At 42.4% G+C, this 27,577-nt stretch overlaps 1 protein-coding gene across 1 annotated transcript in view; it reads left to right on the top strand.

Moving 5' to 3' along the window:
• The window catches only part of TRIT1 (tRNA isopentenyltransferase 1), a 49,888-nt gene that overhangs the window by 8,899 nt on the left and 13,412 nt on the right, over window positions 1–27,577 (top strand). The window contains exon 2 of the mRNA XM_010354201.2: window positions 23,301–23,441. Within this exon, the coding sequence (XP_010352503.1) occupies window positions 23,301–23,441 (141 nt within the window). The remainder of the gene's footprint in view (window positions 1–23,300; window positions 23,442–27,577) is intronic.

Below are 27,577 nucleotides of genomic sequence, written 5' to 3'. Positions count from 1 at the left end.
AGTGGTAGTAAATCTATTTTTTTTTTTTTTTTTTTTTGAGACGGAGCCTTGCTCTGTCGCCCAGGCTGGAGTGCAGTGGCGCAATCTCGGCTCACTGCAACCTCCACATCCGGGTTTAAGCCAGTCTCCTGCCTTAGCCTCCTGAGTAGCTGGGATTACAGACGCATGCCACCACGCCTGGCTAATTTTTGTATTTTTAGTAGAGACAAGGTTTCACCGTGTTGGTCAGGCTGGTCTCGAACTCCTGACCTCGTGATCTGCCTGCCTCAGGCTCCCAAAGGGCTGGAATTATAGGCGTGACCCACTGCACCTGGCCTGTAAATCTATTTTACGAAGTAACTGGGTGGAGACTGGGTTAGAGAAGGAAAAACAGTTTAGGATTCTGTTACATTAACCTGGGTGAGAAAGGCTGGAGTTGGGCTTTGGCTGGAGAGAATAGGTAACCATTTTGTTATTTTGGAAACAGAACCAGTAGGATTTTGGTTATTGAATTGGAAGGACTATGAAAAAAAAATGAGAACAAAGCATTTTTACTGACAAATTTTACTCAGAAAAATGAGACATGCGGGGGCCGGGCACAGTGGCTCACACCTGTAATTCCAGCACTTTGGGAGACTGAGGCGGGCAGATCACCTGAGGTCAGAAGCTCGAGACCAGCCAGACCAACATGGAGAAACCCCATCTCCACTAAAAATACAAAAAAATTAGCCAAGCCTGGTGAGGCATGCCTGTAATCCCAGTTACTCAGGAGACTGAGGCAGGAGAATCACTTGAACCCGGGAGGCGGAGGTTGCAGTGAGCTGAGATCACGCCACTGCACTCCAGCCTGGGCAACAAGAGCGAAACTCCGTCTCAAAAAAAAAAAAAAAGAAAAGAAAAATGAGACATGCTTATTTAAAAAATCCTGTAACACTGAAGAGTACAAAGACAATATAACCATAGTCTTAGCATCCTGGAGTAACCATTTTGGTTTACATCCTTCCAGACATTTGTATATATATTTAAGCACATGTGTCATGTGTATATATGTTATTACGTGAATTGACTCAGAGGTTAGATGCTATTCTATTTTAACAGTACGTTATGGATATCTTTATATGTTAATGTATATAGCTATATCAGTAGTCTCAACTTGGGGTGATTTGGCCTCCTAGGGGACATTTGGCAATCCCTGGAGACATTTTTGGTTCTAATAATTGGGGAGGTGCATTCCTGGCATCTAATGGGTAGAGGCCAGAGACATTGCTAACATTCTAGTGGGCACAGGACAACTTCCCATGACAGAATTATTTGGCCCCAAATATTAATTGTACTGAGGTTAAGAAACTGTCCTATATTATTGTTTTTATAATTTTTTTATTTATTGATTGATTGAGACAGGGTCTCACTATGTTACCCAGGCTGGTTTCAAACTCCTGGGCTCAAGCAGTCGTCCCACCTCACCTCCCAAGTAGCTGAGATTACAGGTGTAATTTTGATTTTGAAATAGTTGTAGATTTTTATTTTTGTTTTTATTTTTTTGAGACAGTTTCCCTCTGGTTGCCCATGCTGGAGTGCGATGGTGTGATCTCGGCTCACTGCAACCTCCACCTCCAGAGTTCAAGTGATTCTCTGCCTCAGCCTCCTGAGTAGCTGGGACTACAGGCATACGCCACCACGCCCAGCTTATTTTGTATTTTTAGTAGAGATGGGATTTCTCCATGTAGGTCAGGCTGGTCTCAAACTCCCGACCTCAGGTGATCCATCTGCCTCGGCCTCCCAAAGTGCTGGGATTACAAGGCGTGAGCCACTGCACCTGGCCCGAAATAATTGTAGATTTACACAAGAGTTTCAAAGATAGTACCAAGAGTTCCTGTATACCCTTCATCTACTTTGTCCTAATGTTAATATCTTACATCATCATGGTACATTTATTAAAACTAAGAAATTGATATAGGTACAATACTATTAACCAAATTGTAGTCTTAGATTTCACCAGTTTTTTCACTCATGTTCCTTTTCCATTTCAGGATTCAGTTTAGGATACCATACTACAGTTAGTCATCATGTATCCTTAGTCTCATCTAATCTTTGACAGTTTTCAGTCTTTCTTTGTCTTTTATGACCTTGATAGTTTTGAAGGGTACTGGTCAGCTCTTTGGTAGATGTCTCTCCATTTGGGTTTTGGTTTCTCATGATTAGACTTGGCATTATGGATTTTGGGAAAGTATACCACAGAAGTAAAGTACCCTTCTCACTGGATCACATCAAAGTATGATATCAACATAGTATTAGCATGGCTTATTATTGGTGATGGTAACTTTTGATCATTTGGTTGAGATTGTGTACACGTTTCTTCACTGAAAAAGTCACGATTTTTCCCTTTTCGTGTTATTTTTCTTTTCCATTTCCATAAAATGACAGTACCTAGTCATATTTGTTGGAAATCAGTTGCCAAGTCTGGCCCACTCTGAATAGAAGAAGAATTAAGCTTCACTTCCAGGAGGAAAGCATATCAAAGAATTTGTGGACATATGTTAAAAGCACCACAGTAATTAATAAATATTTTAGGGGAGATACTCTCAGGCTATGCAGATGTCCTATTTCTCCTTAAAGTTTCACCCTCTGATTTTAGCATTCATCGGTCTTTCCCTGTCTTTGTTTTCTTCCTTTCTTCCTTTTCCTTCTCCCTTCCTTCCTTCCTTCCTTCCTTCCTTCCTTCCTTCCTTTTTTCCTTCCTTCTTTCCTTCCTTCCTTCCTTCCTTTCTTCCTTCCTTCCTTCCCTCTCTCTCTCTGTGTTTGTGTGTGTGTGTGTGTGTGTGTGTGTGTGTTTAGTACTTCCTGTCTGGTACTACAAGATGCTTCTAGTCCCTTTCAGTGGAAAGAGCTAGGAAATGTATGTATGTATATTAATCTATTTATACACACATCTATATTTATTTCTATGTATGTATATTAAAATAAGCATGGGTTTATACTGGTATCTCTGACTCTAATCCAGCACCACAAGATTCATTCTTGTCTTCCCCCCTTGCTTATTTGTGACTTCTTTGTAAGAAATTTAGCTCTCATTCTCTACAGTGTATTTACTTATTTGTGTAACCTGTAGTTTCAGTGATTACTCCTGTGAGAAACAGATTTACCAACTAGAGTACAATGTTTGCCTACAGTTTGTTTGTTTGTTTTTATCCTTACAGTATCCAGTAGTAACATTGTTTTATGAAGCTACTTAGATCAGCTCCTTTTGTTTTCCTCCCTGAGGTTATATCAGACGTTTGTTATGCAGTTAGTTTTCGTTTGTTATAGTCTGCAGTCTATCCTGGGTTCCCAGATATTCTGGTTATTTTTAAAAATTTGCATACAGTGGGCAGCTGCAGTGGTTCACACCTCTAATCCCAGCACTTTGGGATGCCAAGGAGGACGATTGCTTGAGCCTAAAAGTTTGAGATCAGCTTGGGTAACATAGTGAGAGCCCATCTCTACAAAAAAAAAAAAAAAAAAATTAGCCAGGCATGGTGGGCTAATGACCTGTAGTCCCAGCAGGAGGATCACTTGAGCCAGGGAGGTCAAGGCTGCAGTGAGTCATGATGGGGCCACTGCACTCTAGCCTGGACAACAAAGTGAGACTCTGTCTCAAAAAAACATTTTTAAAATTTTTTGCATACATACGGTAAAGTGTACTCTTTATAATGTTTAGTTGTATGGATTTTGACAGATGCATAGAGTCAGATATATACCCCACAGTACCATACTAAAATCCCTTATAATGGCCCCTTTATAGTCAACCCCTCTATCTCCCCCAATCTCTGGCAATGACTTACATGTTTTCCATCACTATCATTTTGCCTTTTCCAGAATGTCTTAAAATGGAATCATGCAATATGTAACCTTTGAGGTTTGGCTTTTTTCACTTAGCAAAATACATTTTTTTTTAAAGATAGATAGATAGATAGATGTTTGGCTTTTTTCACTTAGCAAAATACATTTTTTTTTAAAGATAGATAGATAGATAGATAGATAGATTGATTGATTGATTGATTGATTGATTGATTTGAGACAGGGTCTCACTCTGTTGCCCAGGGTGGGGTGCAGTGGCACTATCTCAGCTCACTGCAGCGTCAACGTCCTGGGCTCAAGCAATCCCCCCACCTCAGCCCCCCAAGTAGCCGGGACTGTAGGCGTGTGCCACACCACACCTGGCTAATTTTTGTATTTTTTTGTAGAGACAGGGTTTCACCATGTTGCCCAGGCCCGTCTGGAAGTCCTGAGTTCAAGCAATCCACCTGCCTTGGGCTAGGATTATAGGCATGAGCCACTGCGCCTGGCCAGCAAAATACGTTTAAAATTCTTCCATGTTGTTGCATGCGTCCAGTGCTCTTTATTGCTGAGTAGTATTTCATTGTTTGGATGTACCGTAGTTTGTCTATTCACCTTTTTTTTTTTTTATTCGAGACAGAGTTTCGCCCTTGTTGCCCAGGCTGGAGTGCAGTGGTGCGATCTCGGCTCACTGCAACCTCCGCCTCCTGGGTTCACGGGATTCTCCTGCCTCAGCCTCCTGACTAGCTGGGATTACACATGCCTGCCACCGCGCCCAGCTAATTTTTATATTTTTAGTAGAGATTGGGTTTTGCCATGTTGGCCAGGATGGTCTGGAACTCCTGACCTCAGGTGATCCACCCGCCTCGGCCTCCTAAAGTGCTGGGATTAACAGGCGTGAGCCACCATGCCCAGCCAATGTTGAGCTTCTTTTCATATCTTTATTTGCCATCTGTCTATCCTTGGTGAACTGTCTGTCAGATCTTCCGCCCACAGGAGTGGGGTTGTTTTCTTATTGTTGAATTTTAAGAGTTTTTTTTTTTTTTTTGAGAGGAAGTTTTGCTCTTGTCGCCCAGGCTGGAGTGTAATGGCATGATCTCGGCTTACTGCAACCTTCACCTCCCGGGTTCAAGCAATTCTCCTGCCTCAGCCTCCTGAGTAGCTGGGATTATAGGCGCCTGCCACCACGCCTGGCTAATTTTTTGTATTTTTAGTAGAGATGGGGTTTCACCATGTTGGGCAGGCTAGTCTCGAACTCCTGACCTCAGGTGATCCACCTAACTTGGCCTCCCAAAGTGCAGGGATTACAAGCATGAGCCACCGTGCCTGGCCAAGAGTTCTTTATGTATATCCTGGGTACAAATCCTTTATCAGTATGTTATTCACAAATATTTTCTCCCAATCTGTGGCTTATTTTTTCATTCTCTTCACACTATCTTTCACAGAGCAAAAGTTCTACATTTTTATAATGCCCTATTTAATTTATCTTTTTTTCTTTTATGAATTGTATCTTTGAAGTCATTTTAAAAACTCATTGTCAAGCCCAGGGTCATGCAAGTTTTCTGTTCTTTTCTTTTCTTTTCTTTTTTTTTTTTTTGAGTCGGAGTCTCGCAGTGTTGCACGGGCTGAAGTGCAATGGCATGATCTCAGCTCACTTCAACCTCCGTCTCCTGTGTTCAAGAGATTCTCCTGCCTTAGCCTCCCAAGTAGCTGGGATTACAGGCGCCCATCACCATGCCTGGCTAATTTTTTTTTTTTTTTGTATTTTTAGTAGAGGCGGGGTTTCACTATGTTGGCAGGCTGGTCTTGAACTCCTGACCTTGGGATCCACCTGCCTCGACCTCCCAAAATGCTGGGATTACAGGCCTGAGCCACTGTACCTGGCAAAATTTTCTTTTTTTTAAAAAAGAAGTTTTATAATTTTTATAACTTTATAAGTTTTTATAAGTTTTATAATTTTGCATTGTACATTTAAGTCCGTGATCAATGTTGAATTAACTTTTGTATAATGTGGTATATCAGATACATACGGATATTCATTTGTAACACCTTTTTTGAAATACTATCTTTTCTCCATTGAATTACCTTTGCACCTTTGTCAAAAATCAGTTGATTATATTTGTGAGCCTGTTTCTGGTATCTGTTGTGTTCCATTGATCTGTGTGTCTGCTCTTTCACAAATACCACATTGTCTTGATTGTTGTAGCTTTATAATACATCTTGAAATTGAACAATGTTAGCTCTCCAGCTTATCTACATTATTGTTTTAATCCCTGTTATAGATGCATCATGATTTGCTTAACCAGTTTTCCACTGAAGGACATTTGAAGTGTTCAGTTTCTTGCTGTTATAAATGATGCAGAGATGAACATCTCTGCACTTACATATTTTTGCCCTTATATGATTCTCTCCTGAGGGTAAATTTCTAGAATGATATTGTTGGTTGAGGGGCTACACACATGGCTTTTTTTTTCCATCTTCTTCCACTTCAACAGCTTTAGTAGGGGGCATATTTTGTATTATTGTTCTTATTGAGGTTAAAATCACCTAACATTAACTATTTAAAAATGAACAATTCAGTGACATAGTACAATCACAAGGTACTACAACCACCACATCTATTTAGTTGCAAAATAATCACCCCAAAAAGAAAATTGCATACTCATTAAGCAGTTACTCCCCATTTCTCCTTCTGTGCAGCCTCTGGAAACCTCCAGTCTGCTTTCTCTCTATATAGATTTACCTATTCTGGGTTATTCTTTTTTTTTTTTTTTGAGACGGAGTCTTGCTCTGTCGCCCAGGCTGGAGTGCAGTGGTGCGATTTCAGCTCACTGCAAGCTCCGCCTCCCGGGTTCACGCCATTCTCCTGCCTCAGCCTCCCAAGTAGCTGGGACTGCAGGTGTCTGCCACCACGCCCAGTGAATTTTTTTTGTATTTTTAGTAGAGACGGGGTTTCACAGTGTTAGCTAAGATGGTCTTGATCTCCTGACCTGGTGATCTGCCCGCCTCAGCCTCCTAAAAGTGCCGAGATTATAGGTGTGAGCCACTGCACCCGGTCTATTCTGGGTTATTTCATATAAATGGGATCAGACAATGTGTGACCTTTTGTGTCTGGCTGCTGCTGCTGCCTTTTTTTTTTTTTTTTTTTTTTTTTTAATATAGAGGTGGAGTCTTGCCATGTGGCCAAGGCTGGTTCCAAACTCCTGGGCTCAAGTGATCATCTGACCTCTGCCTCCCAAAGTGCTGGGATTACAGGCGTGAGCCACCATGCCTGGGCTGTGTCTGACTTCTTTCACTTACATTAGCTGTAGCATGTATTGGTACTTTATTCCTTTTAATATTTGAATAATTTTCCATTGTGTATATATACTATAGTTAGTTAACCTGTGGCTAGACATTAGCACCTTTAGGCTACTGTAAATAACACTACGATGAACACGAATGTACATGTTTGTTTTAGTACCTGTTTTGAATTATTTGGGGTATATACCAGGGAGTGGAATTGCTACATCATATGGCAATTCTGTATTTAACTTTTTAAGGAACTGCCATATTGTTTTTCACAGTAGCTATACCATTTTACATTTCCACCAGCAAAGTACAAGGGTACCAAATGTCTCCCTATCTATTCTAACACTTACTGTTTTCCTTTTTAAAAAATTATAACCATCCTAGTGGGTATGAAAGTGGTATCTTACTGTGGTTTTGATTTGTATTTCCCTAATGACTAACGATTTTGAACATTTTCTGGTGTGTTTATTGACCATTTGTATCTTCTTTGGAAAAATATCTGTTCAAAGTCCTTTGCTCATTTTACACTTGAGTTGTTTTTTTGTTGTTGAGTTGTACACATTATATTTTGAAAGATATTGCCGTACTACTTTGGAGACCATGAAACAGACATACCAGTAGGATGTCTGTTTCACCTCACACGTGCAGTTCTGTGTATTCCCTGTCTTTTTCATCATTGTCAATCTGGTGAGTAAGAAATGGATTTCTTTTTAATTTCATTTCCTAGGGAGGTTAATTATCTTTTCAAGGATATACTGGCTATTTGTGTTTCTCCTTAATTTTATTTTTGTAGGGATGTTGTCCCTTTGTTACCGGGGTGGTCTTGAACTCCTGGCCTCAGTCAATCCTTACACCTTGGCCTTACAAAGCACTGGGATTACAGATGTGAGCCACTTTACCTAGCTTGGCCATTTGTGTTTTTCTTTTTTTGTGTCTTCTGTTTGCTCTGCCTTTTATTTATTTTTTTTCTTTGAGACAGGGTCTTATTCTGTTTCCCAGGCTGGAGTGCTGTGGTGCGATCTCTGCTCACTGCAGCCTCCACTTCCTGGGCTCAAGCGGTCGTTCCACCTCAGCCTACCGAGTAGCTGGGACTACAGTTGTGTGCCACCACACCTAATTTTTTTTTTTTTTTTTTTTTTTTTTTGAGACAGAGTCTTGCTCTGTCGCCCAGGCTGGAGTGCAGTGGTGTGGTCTCGGCTCACGGCAGCCTCTCCCTCCTGGGTTCAAGCAATTCTCCTGCCTCAACCTCTCAAGTAGCTGGGATTACAGGCACGTGCCGCCACAGCCGGCTAATTTTTGTATTTTTAGTAGAGACAGGGTTTCACCATGTTGGCCAGGATGGACACCTAACTAATTTTTGTTTGTTTGTTTCTGTAGAGATGGGGTTTTGCCATGTTGCCCATGCTGGTCGTGAACTCCTGAGCTCAAGCGATCTGCCTATCTTGGCCTCCCAAAATATTGGGATTATAGGCGTGAGGCACCATTCCTGGCCAGCCTTTCAAAAAATATATGTATAGACCAACCTAACCAACATAGAGAATCCCTGTCTCTACTAAAAATATAAAAATTAGCTATGCGTGGTGGCGCATGCCTGTAATCTCAGCTACTTGGGAGGCTGAGGCAAGAGAATCACTTGAACCCAGGAGGCGGAGGTTGCAGTGAGCTGATATCGCACCATTGTACTCCAGCCTGGGCAACAAGAGCGAAACTCCATTTCAAAAAAACAAACACACAAACAAACAAAATATATATATAGAGAGAGACAGAGACAGACAGACAGAAGGTCTCACTCTGTTGCCCAGGCTGGTCTCAAACTCCTGAGTGCAAGCAGTCTTCTCACATCAGCCTCCCAAAGTGTTGGCATTATAGGTGTGAGCCACCACACCTGGCCTACAAATTAGTTTTTTAGTATTCTTTTTGAAAGAGTTCATGTCTGCCAGGTGTGGTGACTCATGCCTGTAATTCCAGCAATTTGGGAGATGGAGGTGGGAGGATCTCTTGAGCTCAGGAGTTCGAGACCAGCCTGGACAATGTAGGAATAAAAATTTAAAAATGGGGCCAGGCGTGGTGGCTCATACCTGTAATCCCAGCACTTTGGGAGGCCCAGGTGGGCAGATCACCTGAGGTCAGGAGTTCGAGACCAGCCTGCCCAACATGGCGAAACCCCATCTTTACTAAAAATACAAAAAATTAGTTGGGTGTGGTGGTGGGCACCCGTAATCCCAGCTAGTCAGGAGGCTGAGGCAGGAGAATTGCTTGAATCTGAGAAGCGGAGGTTGCAGTGAGCCGAGATTGTGCCACTGCACTCCAGCCTAGGCAACAAGAGCAAAACTCAGTCTCAAAAAGAAAAAAAAAAATTTAAAAAATGGGCCCGGCATGGTGGCTCATGCCTGTAATCCCAGCACTTTGGGAGGCCGAGGCGGGTGGATCACCTGAGGTCGGCAGTTTGAGACAAGCCTGGCTAACATGGCGAAACCCAATCTCTACTAAAAATTCAAAAATTAGCTGGGCGTGGTGGTGGGCACCTATAATCCCAGCTACTCGGGAAGCTGAGGCAGGAGAATCACTTGAACCTGGGAGGCGGAAGTTGCAGTGAGCTGAGATCATCCCACCGCACTCCACTCTGGGTGACAGAGTGAGAAAAAAAAAATTAAAAATTAGCCGAGCATGGGTGTGGTGTGGTGGTGCACACCTGTAGTCCCTGCTACTTGGTAGGCTGAGGTGGGGTGATCACTTTAGTCCAATTTAGATCAATTTAGTCGACAGAGCAACATACCATCTCAGAAAAAAAAGTCATTGATTGCTAGTGTTGCTAGTGTAAATGAACACATACCCAGGGCTTTCATGCCTTTTTTGCCCCTGTTGCTCTTCCCTATGTACTTGTAGATAATTGGAGGTTAAGTGTGGGGTCCTGTGTTATCCAGGCATAGTTAGGTCTGGATATGTTTAGTTAGCTACTCAATTTCCTTGCCTTTTCTTTTCTTTTTTTTTTCTTTTTCTTTTTTTGGTTTACTTCTCACTACTTAACACAGTACTTGTGATAGTGGTTTTCTTTTTTTTCTTTTTTCTTTTTTTTTCTGGTTTTTAAGAGACAGGGTCGTGCTCTGTTGCCCAGGCTGGAGTGCGGTGGTGCGAGCTCAGCTGACTGCAGCTGTAACTTCCCAGGCTCAAGCGATTCTCCAACCTCAGCTTCCCAAGTAGCTGGGACCACAGGCGTGTGCCAGCAGGCCCAGCTAATTTTTTAATTTTTTTATGGAGACAGAGTTTCATCATGTTGCCGAGGCTGGTTTCTAACTCCTAGGCTCAAGTGATCCACCCACCTCAGCTTCCCAAAGTGTTGGGTTTACAGGCATGAGCTACCCCCACACCAGCCATCTAACAGTGGTTTTCAACCCCAGCTTCATAGTTAGAATCACCTGGAGAGCATTAAAAAATACTGATGCCCACTTTGGGAGGCCGAGGCAGGCAGATCATGAGTTCAAGAGATCGAGACCATCCTGGCTAACTTGGTGAAACCCCCGTCTCTACTAAAAATACAAAAATTAGCTGGGCACGGTGGTGCGCGCCTGTAGTCCCAGCTATTCGGGAGGCTGAGGCAGGAGAATCGCTTGAACCCGGGAGGCGGAAGTTGCAGTGAGCCGAGATCGTGTCGCTGCACTCCAGCCTGGTGACACAGCGAGATTCCGTCTCAAAAAGAAAAAAAAAAAAAGAAAAACAAAATAGTGATGCCTAGGCCTGTACTTAGTGAGGGTCTATTGATTAGATTATTTGTCTAACTCGAAGATGCTACTAGTCTCCTAATTTATAGTCTGTCTTTGTTTGTTTGTTTTGAGACAGAATCTCGCTCTATCACCCAGGCTGGAGTGTAGTGGCACGATCTTGGCTCACTGCAACCTCCTGGGTTCAAGCAATTCTTGTGCCTCAGCCTCCTCAGTAGCTGGGACTACAGGCGCATACCACCACACTCAGCTAATTTTTTGTATTTTAAGTAGAGACAGGGTTTCACTATGTTGGCCAACCTGGTCTTTAACTCCTGGCCTTAAGTGATCTGCCTGCCTCAGCCTCCCTAATGCTGGGATTACAGACATGAACCACCGCATCTGGCCTATAGTCTGTCTTTAAGGTCTTCATTTAGTCTGGTAGGCAGTTACATTTTTTTGGGAAAACTGGGTTTTAGTTCCAGCTGTACCACTCACTCACTGTATATATAACCTAGGACAAGTTACTGACCCTCTCTAGGCCTTAGTTTCCTCTTTGGTTGTATTAAGCAGGGAAGACTCATTGGATTAGATCAGGGATTAGAAACTTTTTCAATCAAGAGATAGATAGTAAATATTTTAGGCTTTATGGGCCATACATTATCTGTCTTGGTGTCTAAAGCTCCTTTCAGCACTGGCATTTTGTGTTTCTTTTAGGCCCTAGCCAGGGTGACGAGCAAAACTCTCACAAAGAGCCAAGGAAAATCTTGTTTAACCACTACCAATTAAATATAAATAATGTCAAGCACTTACATAGTGCTTATCTGCCTGGCATCATTCTAAACATTTTGCATGCACTAACACTAATCTTCAAATAACCCAATAAGGAGTGTAGGTGCTCATATTATCCCCATTTTACAGATGAGGACACTTGAAGCAATGAAAAATTAGGTATTTAAATAATCTGCTAAGTGAAGGCCACTGCTGGATGGTAGAGGCAAAATTTGAACCTAGATGGTCCACTCCATTATCCTATATTATCTCCTCATAACTTAGATATGCACCTCCAAATACTGAAGTACCTCAGCTATCATATGCTATTTGAGGTATCCTGAGATAAAATATCACTGAAATCATCAAAGATGGGCCAATCTTGAGGCTGTAAAGATGGCCAAAGAATGGAAACTTTATTATGAACCTTATTTTCCCTCTTAAGCCCTTTGTTTGTGTGTCAGCATTATGGTCACATGGTGTTGTCTGTGTGTATATTTGTAGCTTTCTCTCTTGCCTACTCTTCAGAACCTTGAATGGCTGGGCACAGTGGCTCACACCTGTAATCCAAGCACTTGGGGAGGCCGAGGTAGGCGGATCATGAGGTCAGGAGATCGAGATCATCCTAACATGGTGAGACCCCATCTCTACTAAAAATACAAAAAAATTAGCCAGGCTTGGTGGCAGGCTCTTCTAGTCCCAGCTGCTTGGGAAGCTGAGGCAGGAGAATGGCGTGAACCCGGGAGGCGGAGCTTGCAGTGAGCCAAGATGGAGTCACTGCACTCCAGGCTGGGCAACAGAGTGAGACTCCGTCTCAAAAAAAAAAAAAAAAGAATCTTGAAGGGGTTCAGTGTGTAGTAACTGTCTTTTCCTCAGTTTCTGGAATTTAATTTCACCTCAGGAGGAATTCATTACTTGAAGCAAACAAACACACCAGAGTCAAATGGGGATAAAAATTCTCCTAAGTGGCAGCAGAAATAGCTTGGGTTATAGGCAGAGCAGCCTGGCATTAGTCCTGTCTCTGCTTCCAGCCAGTTATATGGCCAGGGGAGCCTGAGTATTCTCGAATATAAAATGTTGGGTGTTTGGACTGGGTGGATGTTCTGAATTTCCTTATAACCATGCTTCTCCAGTGTTTGTTTGCAGGTGGACTCCAAGCAGCCATTGCAGAAGTTCTGTGTTGCAGTTTTTCATGTTTTAACTTAAAAATGTGAGCCAATTTTGCATTCTCTGCGCTAATGTTTGTTTAGATGTAAAAATGTTGCAATTTTTTTTTTTTACTACCTAGTAAGATTGATACTTCAGAAGAATGTATCACATGTATGTTATATTTGTCTCAGTTTGAAAACTATGGCCTTGGCCAGGCGCAGTGGCTCACGCCTGTAATCCCAGCACTTTGTGAGGCTGAGGTGGGCGGATCGCCTGAGGTCGGGAGTTTGAGACCAGCCTGACCAACGTGGAGAAACCCCCTCTCTACTAAAAATAACTAGCTGGGCATGGTGGTGGACGCCTATAATCCCAGCCACTCAGGAGGCTGAGGCAGGAGAATCCACTTGAACCCAGGAGGTGGAGGTTGCGGCGAGCCGAGATTGCACCACTGCACTCCAGCCTGGGCAACAAGAGCGAAACTCCATCTCAAAAAAAAAAAAAAGGCAGAAAACTGTGGCCTTATATGAGGTCCCTTTTCCCTTAAAGAGAAGAGCCGTAGGAAGGAATAAAAGCCGTAATCTGCACTATAAATTCCAAACCATGAGTCTCATCACACTGACTCAACAGATCAGGCACAGATTCTTCTGCTTTTTAATTTAATTTAATTTAATTTTAATTTATTTTGTTTTATTTTTTGAGACAGTGTCTTGCTTTGTCGCCCAGGCTGGAGTGCAGTTGTGCAATCATGGCTCACAGCAGCCCTGACCCTCCTGGCTCAAGCAATCCTCCCACCTCAGTCTCCTGAGTAGCAGAACTATAGGCACATGCCACCACACCTGGCTGATTAAAACTGTTTTTTTGTTTTTGTTTTTGTTATTTTTTGTAGAGATGGGGTCTTTGTGTTGCCCAGGCTGGTTTCAAACTCCTCAGCTCAAGCGATCCTCCTATCTTGGCCTCCCAAGGTGTTGGGATTTCAGGTGTGAGCCACTGTGCCTGGCCTTCTGCTTTCTGAGCATCTTAATGTGTCCAGTTTATTCAGCATATCTACAGTTGAATTTCTGCCAGAGTTAAAAAGAGTAATTGCCCTGCTGTTCCTGCAGCAAACTTATTAGTCCTAACCCACTGAAGTTATGTTAAAAAAAAGTTTTCTTTTAATTAAAAAAGTAAAGTTAGTCAAGAAATCAGCCTTTCCCCTACTGTTCAAAATCTCTTCAGTTGAATTTGTTTAAAGGAAAATCAACTTCTCAGTGAGTGTCAACATCTTAATTTGTCCTTTCATCTGCATATGCTAAACCCATCTTTTCTCCTGAAGCTTGAACTATTAAAACTAGAAGAAATTAGCTGGGCGTGGTAACAGGTGCCTATAATCCCAGCTATTTGGGAGGCTCAGGCAGGAGAATCTCTTGAATCTGGAAGGGGGAGGTTGCAGTGAGCCAAAATCATGCCACTGCACTCCAGCCTGGGAGACAAAGACTCCGTATGAAAAAAAAAAAAAAAAAAAGGAACTAGAAGAGATGTTAGATGTGAGAAACTTGAGGTTCCAGAAGAAAAACTTGACTGACTTCCTTCCTTCCTCCTTCTCTCCCTCCCTCTCTCCCTCTTCCCTTTTCTTTCTTTTTTCTTCCCTTTCTTCCCTTTCTTTCCTCCCGTTCTTTTCCTTTTTCTTTCTTCTTCCTTTCCTTCCTTCCCTCCCTTCCTTCCTTTCTTTTTCTTTTCTTTCCATTCTTTATCACTCTCTTTTCTTTCCTTTCCTCCTTTCCTTCCTTTCTTTCTTGTCTTGTTGTGCTGCCCAGGCTGGAGTGTAGTCAGTGCAGTTATGGCCCACTGCAGCTCGACCTCTTGGGCTCAAATGACCCTCCCATCTTAGCCTCCTGAGTAGTTGGGACTACGGGTGCGCACCACCATGCCTGACTAATTTTCTTGTTTTGTTTTTTTTTTTTTTTTGTAGAGACAGAGTCTCACAATGTTGTCTTGAACACTAGGCTCAAGTGATCCGCCTGCCTCAGCCACCCACGGTGCTGGGATTGCAGGCGTGAGCCACCATGCCTGACGAGAATCCTTACTGTTAACCACTTTTCTATATGCTATGTGTCTCTTGATGATGGAATGTCCACTAGACAGTTGAATATACAGGTCTGGCACCACAAAAAGAGAACTGGATTGTGGATATGGATTTTGAGAGTTATCAACACAACAGTGGTTGTAGAAGCCATGGGTGTTACTCAGAGAAAGTTCATAATACAAAAAGGCAGATGGATGCCATAAAGACTGCCATTTCTCAGTATTGTTTCTGACAGATACTGCTAATAGATCAGTGGCTGGCCTTAGTAAAGTAGATGGAGGAAGGTCTAGTGGGATAGGAAGAAAAACCTGGAAAGAATGGTGCCCTTGAAGCCCCAAAGGGGAGTGATTTATGAAGGAGAGAGAGCTCAGTAGTATCAGATTGTTGCTTTTTCCATTACTTGTTTTGAGAGCTTTGTAGAAAAGTGTTATATTTGGCAGTCAGGGTTCATTAATGATCTCAGTGAGATATCCATAGGGCAGTGGAGGGCAGCAAGCAGTGGATGATTATACTGAGCCATAATCCAAGGTTGTGGTTTTCAAGACAGGTGTAATCTATTGAGGCAAGAAAGTGATTGAAGGACTTTAGGATCTAATTTGAAATGGGAAGGATATAAGTGAAAAGGTGGAAGATAACTTACAGGGAAGGAACCAACCAGGGGTGGGGGCAGCTTTTCCTTTTGCTTGTAGACAGCTATGTTGGAACATCACAGCCAGCACTCAGAGCTCTGGGATTTGCCCACTGCCACGGACATTGCTGCTGATTAGCACACTCAGGACCACCCTACAGCAAGGCAGCCCAAAGGGATGGAGGCTTAAAAGGATGGGATCTTTGGCTGTACACTTAAAAAACTGGGGGGAGTATCTGCAAGGTGAAATTTCTTTAGATCAGGGTTTCTCAATTTCAGGACTATTGACATTTTGGGGCCGGATAAATTTTTTTTTTTTTTTTTTTTTTTTTTTTTTTTGAGACGGAGTCTTGCTCTGTCGCTCAGGCTGGAGTGCAGTGGTGCGATCTTGGCTCACTGCAAGCTCCGCCTTCTGAGTTCAAGCCATGCTCCTGCCTCAGCCTCCCGAGTAGCTGGGACTACAGGTGCCTGCCACTACGCCTGGCTAATTTTTTGTATTTTTAGTTGAGACAGGGTTTCACCGTGTTAGCCAGGATGGTCTCAATCTCCTGACCTTGTGATCCGCCCGCCTCGGCCTCCCAAAGTGCTGGGATTACAAGCGTGAGCCACCGTGCCCGGCCTGGGGCCGGATAATTCTTTGTGTTCGGGGCTGGTGGCTAGACCAGAGTGCATCATTGGATGTGTAGCAGCATCCTTGGCCTCTACCCTCTAAATGCTAGTAGCACCCCCCAGCCCTGTAGTTGTGACAATCAAAAATGTTTCTGATTGGGTGCAGTGACTCATACCTGTAATCCCAGCTCTCTGGGAGACCGAGGCTGGTGGATCACCTGAGGTCAGGAGTTTGAGACCAGCCTGGCCAACATAGCAAAACCCCATCTCTACTAAAAACACAAGCATTAGCCAGGCATGGTGGCAGACACCTGTAATCCCAGCTACTTGGGAGGCTGAGGCAGGAGAATTGCTGGAACCTGGGAGGTGGAGGTTGCCGTGAGCTGAGATCACACCATTGCACCTTAGCCTGGGCAACAGAGCAAGACTCTGTCTCAAAAAAAAAGAAAAAAAAGAAAAAAGAAAAAATTTCTGGACATTGCCAGATGTCTCCCAGTGAACAAAATCACTTGAGTTGAGAACCATGGCTCTGGATTCTGCTGGTGTTCTTCTTCTAGGTCTCTGTTGTGGATTTCTTTTTTTGTTTTTTGATTTTTCCATATCTTTTGTTGTTGTTGTTTATGGGTTTATTTTTTTTATATCCTTTTTTTTTTCTCTGTTGTAGATTTCTTTTGCCTTCATTAGTTCCTCCAGGCGCTTCAGCTCTGTTGATCTGGAGAGTTAAGGTTATTTCAGCCTTGCACCATTTTTCCAAATTTTTTTTTTCAGTCTGGAAATAAACCATCAATAGAGGTGAAACAAAGTGGTATATTTTTCTATAATGCCCAATTTAATGCCTAGAACATTAAATGTTTAGTGATTATGCACTTTTATATCATGTATCTTCTTTTGTTATAGCTATTTGTGTCTAACTTGGACTCTCTGAGGACTAGGACTCTTTTTTAAGAGACAGGGCCTTGCTCTGTTGCCCAGGCTGGAGTGCAGGGGCACCTTTTTAGCTCACTACGGCCTTGAACTCCTGGGCCCAAGCAGTCCTCCTGCTTCAGCCTCCCAAGTAGCTGGGAGGCACGTGCCACCACACCCGACTAATTTTTAAATTTTTAGTAGAGATGGAGTCTCACTATGTTGACCAGGCTGGTCTTGAACTCCTGGTCTCTAGTGATCCTCCTACTCAGCCTTCTAAAGTGCTGGGATTATAGGTGTGAGCCACCATGCCTGGCCATGGGACTTTCTTAATCTTCTTATTGTAACTAACATGTTGCAGTATACCTAACACATAGTAGACGCTTAGTAAATGTTTGTAGAGGTAAGTCAATTATGTTAGATAATTGATGAAGTGGATTAAACCTGGAATTTTTCAGAATATTTCAGTCATCAGGCCTTACAAAGAAGCCAGTAGTTCCTTAGTATTGTCAAAATATGGTTTGTGCAGAGAAAAGCATTTTATTCCAAATCGTTTCTTTGTACTCAGATCACAAGTGTCCTTTGGAAGGGAGAAGGGGAAATGGAGCAGAGTGACTTGCTGTCTTTGAAAGATAACACAGATCCTTCTGGCTCTTCCCAGCATTCAGGCTGATTGTAGGTAGAGTGATGCTGAAACTGTAATTGAAGCTGAACAATAGGGGAAATGTAAGGCATTCAGCTACAAATCTCACATGTGAATGTTTTCTAGGCTGGTAATAAAATCATAAGCCTGATTGTGGCATTTAGAACATGGATGTAACTTAAACCTCTGGACCAAATGTGATATTTATAAAATTGATTGATTTCTAAGTTTGTTTAGATATTTATGCTTGGTACAACTGTGAAAAATGTTGTGTTTTTGCTTCTTAACTGTTCAGTATGATTTTTTTTGATAAATAAAGGATACCCATAAAAACACCTAATTCATAACTGTACAGCTCAATACATTACCAAAAAGTTAAAATACCTGTGTAACCACAACTCAACTGAATTTCAGTTCAAGAAAAAGAGCATTACAAGAAATAGAACATTACCAGCTCTCAATAATTTTGAAAATTTTATTTCATTGATGCTATTCACTAGTTTCTTATTATGCCTAAAAGCTATCATCCAAGCCTTTTTTAAATTGTGATATAACATTGACCATTAACCATCTCGGTGTCCGTTTTAGCCATTTCAGTGTTTCAGTGGCATTGAGTACAATCACATTGTTCTGCAACCATTACCACCTTTCATCTCCAATAAGTTTTTATCTTCTTAAAATGAAACTCTGTACTAGTTAAACAATAAATCCCTATTCTCCCCTCTCCCTAGCTCCTGGTAACTAATATTCTACTTTATGTCTCTATGAATTTGGCTACTCTGGGTACTTCATATATGTGAGATCATACGGTGTTTGTCCTTTTGTGATTGGCTTATTTCACTTAGCAGAGTATGTTCAAAGTTATCTATGTTGTAGGATGTGTCATAATTTCCTGCCTTTCTTTTTTTCTTTTTTTTTTTTTTTTTTTTTTGAGACAGAGCCTTGCTCTCTTGCCCAGGCTGGAGTGCAGTGGTGCGATCTCAGCTCACTGCAACCTCTGCCTCCTAGGTTCAAGCAATTTTTCTGTCTCAGCCTCCTGAGTAGCTGGGATTACAGGTGCCTGCTACCATGCCTGGCTAATTTTTATATTTTTATTAGAGATAGGGTTTCACCATATTGGTCAGGCTGGTCTTGAACTCCTGACCTCAGGTGATCCATCCACCTCAGCCTCCCAAAGGTCTGGGATTACAGGCATGATGACCCACTGCACCCGGCCAGTTTCCCACCTTTCTTAAGGCTGAATAATACTCATTGTATGCATAGACTGCATTTTGTTTGTCCATTTATTTGTGGATGGATACTTGGATTACTTCACCTTTTGGCTATTATGGATAATGCTGCTGTGAACATGGATGTGTAAATATCTGTTCAACCCCCTGCTTTCAATTCTTTTGGGTATATACCTAAAGTGGAGTTGCTAGGTTGTATGTTAATTCTGTTTTATTTTTTGAGGAACTGCCATACTGTTTTTCTTCCAGTTTTTGTTGTTGTTTTTAAGTTCTAGAAATGGGGTCTCGTTATGTTGCCTAGGTTAATCTTGAACTCCTGGGTCTGCCTCAGCCTTCCAAAATGTTGGGATTACAGGCATGAGCCACCTTGCCCTTCCTGAAACTGCCATATTGTTTTCCATAATAGCTGCACCATTTTACATTCCCCTCAGCAATGCACAAGGGTTCCAGTTTCTCTACATCCTTGCCAACATTTGCTATTTTCTGTTTCTGTTTTTCTTTTTCTAATAGCCATTATAATGAGTATGAAGTACATCCATGTCTTTTTTTTTTTTTGAGACAGAGTCTCGCTCTGTTACCCAGGCTGGAGTGCAGTGACACCATCTCCGCTCACTGCAACCTCTGCCCTCTGGGTTCAAGCGATTCTCCTGCCTCAGCATCCTGAGTAGCTGGGATTACAGGTGCACGCCACCACTCCTGGCTAATTTTTGTATTTTTAGTAAAGACGGGGTTTTACCATGTTGGTCAGGCTGGTCTTGAACTCCTGATCTTGTGATCTGCCTGCCTCGGCCTCCCAAAGTGCTGGAATTACAGACGTGAGCCACCGCAACTGGCTGTCTTTTTTTAAATAAACTTTTTGTAATGGAAATTTCCCAACATATAAAGAAAGTATGGCAAATAATGAAATGAACTACCCATATATCCATCACCTAGAGTCGATAATTATGAACACTTGGCGAATCGTGTTTCACTTATAGTCTGTCTCTCCTTTCCCTATTGTTGCAATGCAGGTCACAGTCATATACTTTCATTTATTGTACTTTAATATACTATTATACAGGTTGAGTATCCATTATGCAAAATGCTTGGGACCAGAAGTGTTTTGGTTTCCTAGTTTTTTCTGATTTTGGAATATTTGCATTATATTTACCAATTAAGCATCCCAAATCTGAAAATCTAAAATCCAAAATACTCCAGTGAGCATCTCCTCTGAGTGGTGTGTTTGGTGTTCAGAAGTTTTCAATTTTGCATTTAGCTGATGACTATAAAACATACCCATAAAACCATATTAAATGTAAATCATATGTCTAGTCTTTATCACCCACATCTTTATGTCCCATTTCTTTTCATCTGAATGTGTAAGAGGCAAAGAGTTAACAGATCACCCAAAGACGACAATTTATATTAGTAACCAAGATTTAGTACTTTTGTGAGTTATAGTTTTTGTTAACTCTGTAAGAGCTCTGCTTTCTTTAAACCATTAATACTCTTTTCTTCTTCCTGATATTTGGTGGCATTTGTATTATCTATCATAAGCAGTACAATAGGCCACTTCCTTTAGTAAATAAGGTGAGCTAGCTCTGGGTTAGCTTCTGTTTGAATTATATTTGTGTGTCCATTTGTTTAAACTCACCATTTTAAGGGCCTCTGGAAGATACACCTAAAGGCAGATTACAGGAAGAATTTTTTTTTTTTTTGAAACGGAGTCTCACTCTGTCGCCCAGGCTGGAGTGCAGTGGCCGGATCTCAGCTCACTGCAAGCTCTGCCTCCCGGGTTTACGCCATTCTCCTGCTTCAGCCTCCCAAGTAGCTGGGACTACAGGCGCCCGCCACCTCGCCCGGCTAGTTTCTTTTTTTGTATTTTTTAGTAGAGACGGGGTTTCACTGTGTTAGCCAGGATGGTCTCGATCTCCTGACCTCGTGATCCACCCGTCTCGGCCTCCCAAAGTGCTGGGATTACAGGCTTGAGCCACCGCGCCTGGCCTACAGGAAGAAATTTTATCTAGCCTTCTAGGGTTTGTGATATAAGGTGCTGGTGGAGATATTTACATTTTGACCTTGTTGGAGGTGTGGGTAATTGTACATTTGCAGCTATGCATTGACACTGATTAACATTAATTAACATTAATCTCAGTGTAAAAATTTAGAATCCTTTTTACTGTAACATACTTAACAGGGGTTAGAAATCCTCTACTAGCAAAATCAAGTTGTTGCTATGTGAGCTCTTTAAAATGTGATCATTTGGAATTCTAAGCTACAGCAGAGTCAACCAAGGGCTGTGGGAAAAGAGGGAGACAGAGAGGAATAAACAGTTATTATTAATTCTTTCCTCCCTTTAGTTTTCTTTTCTTTTCTTTTTTTTTTTTTTTTTTGAGACAAAGTCTGGCTCTGTTGCCCAGACTGGAGTGCAGTGGTATGATCTCGGCTCACTGCAACCTCTGCCTTCCAGGCACAAGGATCCTCCCACCTCAGCCTCCCCAGTAGTGGAACTACAGGTGTGTGCCACCACACCCGGCTAATTTTTGCATTTTTTGGAGAGACGCACTTTCGCCATGTTTCCCAGGCTGGTCTTGAACTCATGAACTCAAGTGATCTGCCTGCCTCAGCCTCCCAAAGTGCTGGGATTACAGATGTGAGCCTCCACACCTGGCCTTCTTTCATTTTTTTTTGTTTTTGTTTTTGTTGGAGATGGAGTCAAGTCTCGCTCTGTTGCCCAGGCTAGAATGGCGTAATCTTGGCTCACTGCAAACTCTGCCTCCTGGGTTCAAGCGATTCTCCTGCCTCAGCCTCCTGAGTATAGCTGGGATTATAGGCACACGCCACCACACCCAGCTAATTTTTTGTGTGTTTTTAGTAGAGATGGGGTTTCACCATGTTGGTCAGGCTGGTCTCAAACTCCTGACATCGTGATCTGCCTGCCTTGGCCTTTCAGAGTGCCGGGATTATAGGCAGGAGCCACCGCATCCGGCCTCCCCTTTACTTTTCTTAATTTGCACAGAAGACAGCAGTGTATAATAACCATATGACCCTGTATAACATTAGAAGGAAGTCCTGTTCAAGATACACAGAAAAGAATACTCTATGATTTATGATTCCATTAATTTTCAGGTATGAGAATGTGAGTCTGCTGTCAGGCACAAATTAAATGAGTTTAAAAAGCAGAATTGATACTCCTTATGGCTCTTATTTATGTTATTTTTTATTTATATGCGTTTTACTATTTACTGATTTTATTTCACTGAAGATAGCTTATATCCTTGCTTGGTAAATGACCTCAGTCGCTAAGAGCATAGAGGCTTCTGAGTATTAAAGAGTAACACTAAAATTATTTCCCTTTCTCTTTTAGTTATAGTGATAGTAGTAGTGATAATGATAGCAATTAGGTAGTAGTGACCCTCATGTGGCCCTTACAATGTGCCAGGCAAAAACTAAGTGGTTTTTAGTAGTAACTCATTTAATCCCCACAACAACCCTATGAGATAGATATTATTATTTTCATTTTATTGATGAGGGATTAAGGCCCAGAGAGGTTAGTAACTGACTTCTCCAACTACAAATAACTAGTAAGTGGCAGAGCTAGGAAATGAGCTGAGGCAGCCTGGCGCCAGGGTCTTTCCTCCTAACCATTACACTGTACCGTACTTATTTGACACCCGTGTAAGTAAAGGGAAATGTGAGATAAAAATGCTTTTAACATCTTTGTGGGCGCTACAGAACTTATTATTTGTTCATTCAGTGCTCCCTGTAGAATCAGTGATTACAGAGAACATTTAATCTCAAAGTATTCATCCCTATTTTCAAACTAGTATTTTCAGATCTGTTCTTGGAGACCTTGCATTTAGAAAAAGTACACTTGAACTTTTTAATCGAATTGGCAGATCAAGAGCCCACAGACAGGATATTGCCTTTGCGTATTTAGATTGTCCTTGCTGACCCCTGAAGCAGTAATTTTGATAGATCACAATGTTTCCACTAGAGTACAGCAGTATTAGGGGTTCTGACTTCAAAGTGTGTATATGTATGTTTTCTATGTATTTTTGTAGACTCCTTCTCCACAAAGGGAACCAATCTTATACAAATTCTGAAGACCTTTTAGAGCCATTTAAATCCAAGAAATACCTAAGCATTTTGAAGTAGAACTATGAGCAATGAATGCAAAATGTTACCTTTCTGGAGTCTTGTGATAAGCAAAATAAATAAAACACCCTGCCCAATTTGCAGGGCTTTAACGTTCTGGCCATGCAGAATTAGTTTTACTAATTCTGGGCATGTATTTACATATCCTTCTTACCTTTAAATCTGAGCTAATAGCTACTATTTGATAAGAAAACCAATGCTCTGTTTTCTTCTTTCTTTGTTTTGGGTTTCATGGATCTGACTGTGCTCTCTGTTAGAATACGTCTGGTGCTTTGGGTCAGTGAAGTGTTTGGCAGGAGGGAGAAACAAATTAAAATTTCTGTTCCTAAGTATGCATTTTTTATGGATGTGGTTGACTTTCTCATGTTAATTTTCTTTCCCCTAGGTTTATGAAGGCCTAGACATCATCACCAACAAGGTTTCTGCCCAAGAGCAGAGAATCTGCCGGCACCACATGATCAGCTTTGTGGATCCTCTTGTGACCAATTACACCGTGGTGGACTTCAGAAATAGAGCAACTGCTCTGATATCCTTAGGAAAGGCAGCAGCTGGGTTTGGTGGGTGAAAGCAGCACAAGCCAAGAGAGAAGTTTTCCTTCTAGTGGCAATTTCTTCTCAGAAGGGGCACCCAAGGCCTAACTACTGATAGATGCCATCCCCATCAGACTATGGACTGAAAGATACAGTGTCTTTGTCACTCAAATTCTTGTCCTTAGACTGTGTCATCATCATCCTCTGGGAACTTGTTAGAAATGGTGATTCTTGGGCCCCACTCCAGACCTACTGAATCAGAATCTGCATTATAACAGGAGTCCCCAGTAATTCATATGCACATTAAAATTTGAGAAGCACTGTTTTGGTGATAAGAACACTGATTTAAGAATCAGAAAATTTGTGTTACAGTCCTAGAACTGCCTTTTTTACCGTGTGAATTTTACTGGGTAAAGCATTTCCTTAACCCCACTGAGCTTCGGTTTTCTATCTTTTAAATGGAGATATGAAGTTAATCTATAAATATAATGGAGTTATAGTTAGAATTTCAAAGGGATTGTTAGATGGGAGAGGACTGGAAAATACAGTTCTGGGTAAAACCAAGAAATTTTTGCAAAAAGAATAATGTAAGGGGGATTGCCCTTATGTCTTAACATGCAGACTGCCTTTAGTATCTGGATTGCTATATATTAAAAGATTGAAAAGTCATAATAATTATAATAGCATGGAACTTATTTAGTACTAGATATATTTGTGGCACAGAATAGAAAACCCAGATATAGATTCAAATGAAAGTGTGTAAATGTTTTTTTTTTTCTCCTAGAGACGGTCTCACTCTGTTGCCTAGGTTAGAGTGCAGTGGCACTGTCGTAGCTCGTTGCTGCCTTGACCTGGGCTCATGGGCTCAGGTGATCCTCCCACCTCAGCCTCCCAAGTATCTGGGACTACAGGTGCTTACCACCACACCCAGCTAATTATTTTTATTTTATTATCATTATTTTTTGAGACGGAGTCTTGCCCTGTCACCTAGGCTGGAGTGCAATGGCGCAATCTCCGCTCACTGCAATCTCTGCCTCCCAGGTTTAAGTGATTCCCCTGCCTCAGCCTACCGAGTAGCTGGGACTACAGGCACACGCCACCACACCCGGCTAAGTTTTTGTATCTTTAGTAGAGACAGGGTTTCACCAGGCTGGTCTCAAACTCCTGACCTTGTGATCCACCTGCCTCGGCCTCCCAAAGTGCTGGGATTACAGGCGTGAGCCACCGCACCCAGCTATTTTATTTTTTGTAGAGATGGATTTCGCTATGTTGCCAGGCTGGTCTTGAACCCCTGGACTCAAGTGGTCCTTCCACCTCGGCCTCCCGAAGTGCTGGAATTACAAGTGTGAGCCACCACGCCTGGCCCCAATCAGCCTTTTTGATTCGACAGGTGAAGGTACTAACTACTGAGGCCCAAAGGGTAGAAGGGTGATTGCTCAATATCACAGTCATTTCATGGCTTGCACAAATAAGTTAAACCTTTTCCTGTGAAGTATGTCCTATCCCATCTTCTTTCCTCTTTCCACTCTCTCCTCTTCTGGAATCTTAACACTTTTCCCTTCCCCTTTTCATGTCTTTGCTCACTTTCCCTTTGTTAATCATACTACAGGTTGAACATCTGAAAATTTAAAATCCAAAAGACTCCAAAATCTGAAATTTTTGGAGTGCTGAGATGATGCTCAAAGGAGATGCTCATTGGAGCGTTTCAGTTTTCAGATTTTTAGATTTGGGATGCTCAACCAGTAAGTATAATGCAAATAATTCAAAATCTGAAACATTTCCTTGGTCCTAAGTATTTTGGATAAGGGATATTTAACTTGTATACAATATCCACTTTGCTCCCTATACTTTATTTAAATGGGCAAATAGAGAATTTGTTTTCTCTTTTTAAAACAGACGATGTTCTCTCTCTCTCTCTTTTTTTTTTTTTTTTTTTTTTTTTTTGTTGAGACGGAGTCTCGCTCTGTCGCCCAGGCTGGAGTGCAGTGGCCGGATCTCAGCTCACTGCAAGCTCCGCCTCCCGGGTTTATGCCATTCTCCTGCCTCAGCCTCCCGAGTAGCTGGGACTACAGGCGCCCGCCACCTCGCCCGGCTAGTTTTTTGTATTTTTAGTAGAGACGGGGTTTCACCGTGTTAGCCAGGATGGTCTCGATCTCCTGACCTCGTGATCCGCCCGTCTCGGCCTCCCAAAGTGCTGGGATTACAGGCTTGAGCCACCGCGCCCGGCCGATGTTCTCTCTTTATGATCCTTGATTGATAACATCTTTCTTCCCACTCCACCTTAACTGCTTAAGGGTTAGTGAGATTCTAGTAGAAATGAGGTGGTCTGTTTCTCTGCTGGCAAATTGGCCAGCAAGGAGAAGAAGTGTGTAAATGATTATTTCCTAGATATTGAAAGTCTTTTTAAAAAAATTATTTTCAGCCAGGCACAATGGCTCATGCCTGTAACCTCAGCACTTTGGGAGGCTGCAGTGGGTGGATTGCTTGAACTCAGGAGTTCAAGATCAGCCTGGGCAAGCAACATGGTGAAACCTTAACCTCTACAAAAAATACAAAAATTAGCTTGGTGTGGTGGTGCGTGCTTATAGTCCCAGCTACTTGGCGGCAGGAGCTGAGGTGGGAGGATAACTTGAGCCCTGGGAGGTCGAGGCTGCAGTGAACTGTTTTCGCGCCACTGCACTCCAGCCTTGGTGACAGAGTGAGACCCTGTCTCAAAAAAACAAAAATTATTGGCCGGGCGCGGTGGCTCAAGTCTGTAATCCCAGCACTTTGGGAGGCCGAGACGGGCGGATCACGAAGTCAGGAGATTGAGACCATCCTGGCGAACACAGTGAAACCCCGTCTCTACTAAAAAATACAAAAAACTAGCCGGGCGAGGTGGCGGGCGCCTGTAGTCCCAGCTACTCGGGAGGCTGAGGCAGGAGAATGGCATAAACCCGGGAGGCGGAGCTTGCAGTGAGCTGAGATCCAGTCACTGCACTCCAGCCTGGGCGACAGAGCGAGACTCCGTCTCAAAAAAAAAAAAAACAAAAACAAACACAAATATTATTCTCAGGAGCGAAGGCCTTCTTAAAGCAGATAATTATCTGTTCAATGGAGATTCTGAAGAGAAAAATATAAAGTAGCAGAGATATAAAAACAATAGTGGCTAAAGTAAATTGAGTGCTTATTATTTTTTAGGCATTGTGGTAGGGGATTTCTGTGCATTGTCACATTTAATTCTTATGGGGATTTTTACAGGTGAGAAAACTGAAGCTCAGACAGGCTGAGTAACTTGCCCAAGAACTGAACCTGGAAATTGAAGTCTATTTTTTTTTTCTTTTTTTTTTTTTTTGAGACGGAGTCTCGCTCTGTCGCCCGGGCTGGAGTGCAGTGGCCGGATCTCAGCTCACTGCAAGCTCCGCCTCCCGAGTTTACGCCATTCTCCTGCCTCAGGCTCCCGAGTAGCTGGGACTACAAGCACCCGCCACCTCGCCCGGCTAGATTTTTGTATTTTTTAGTAGAGACGGGGTTTCACCGGGTTAGCCATAGGATGGTCTCGATCTCCTGACCTTGTGATCCGCCCGTCTCGGCCTCCCAAAGTGCTGGGATTACAGGCTTGAGCCACCGCGCCCCGCCGGAAAGTGAAGTCTATTTATCTTCAGAACCTGTGCGTCTCACTTAATTTGGTGAAGCCTCAAGTGGCAAAAATGTGATAGTCTCTCCTGATGGTAGAGACTGACTGAGTCTAAGAATCTTAGGGAAACCAGCTTGTGTTTTGCCTTAGAAGGCAAAGTCACGCAATAGATGCCACCTTGATGGCCTCCTGAGCAGCTGACACTTGGTTCTTTGAGAGTCCTTGGGCTTGTGCTTGTTGAACTGATTTGGAATACTAATAAAACTTTGACTTTTAGCGGCAAGACCTAGAAAGTTCTAGAACTGGAAGGAATTACCACTATGCATTTGTCTCTGGTTTCTGCAAGTCCATCCAGAACTGATTGGACATGATTCTGGAAATTTGTTGGAAACATTGAGGGCTGGTATCAATGCATTTTGGTTCCCACCCTTTCTCCTCTGCTCTGCAGATAAATGAATGTGGTTTCTTGCTAATAGTGTCCTTCCCAAGTGAGTCAGGATTCTCTTGATATTTAAT

Source organism: Rhinopithecus roxellana, chromosome 12, assembly GCF_007565055.1.
Source record: "Rhinopithecus roxellana isolate Shanxi Qingling chromosome 12, ASM756505v1, whole genome shotgun sequence".
NCBI lineage: Eukaryota > Metazoa > Chordata > Mammalia > Primates > Cercopithecidae > Rhinopithecus > Rhinopithecus roxellana.
Note: the sequence above shows the minus strand (reverse complement) of the source record. Positions and strands in the feature narration are given on the sequence as shown.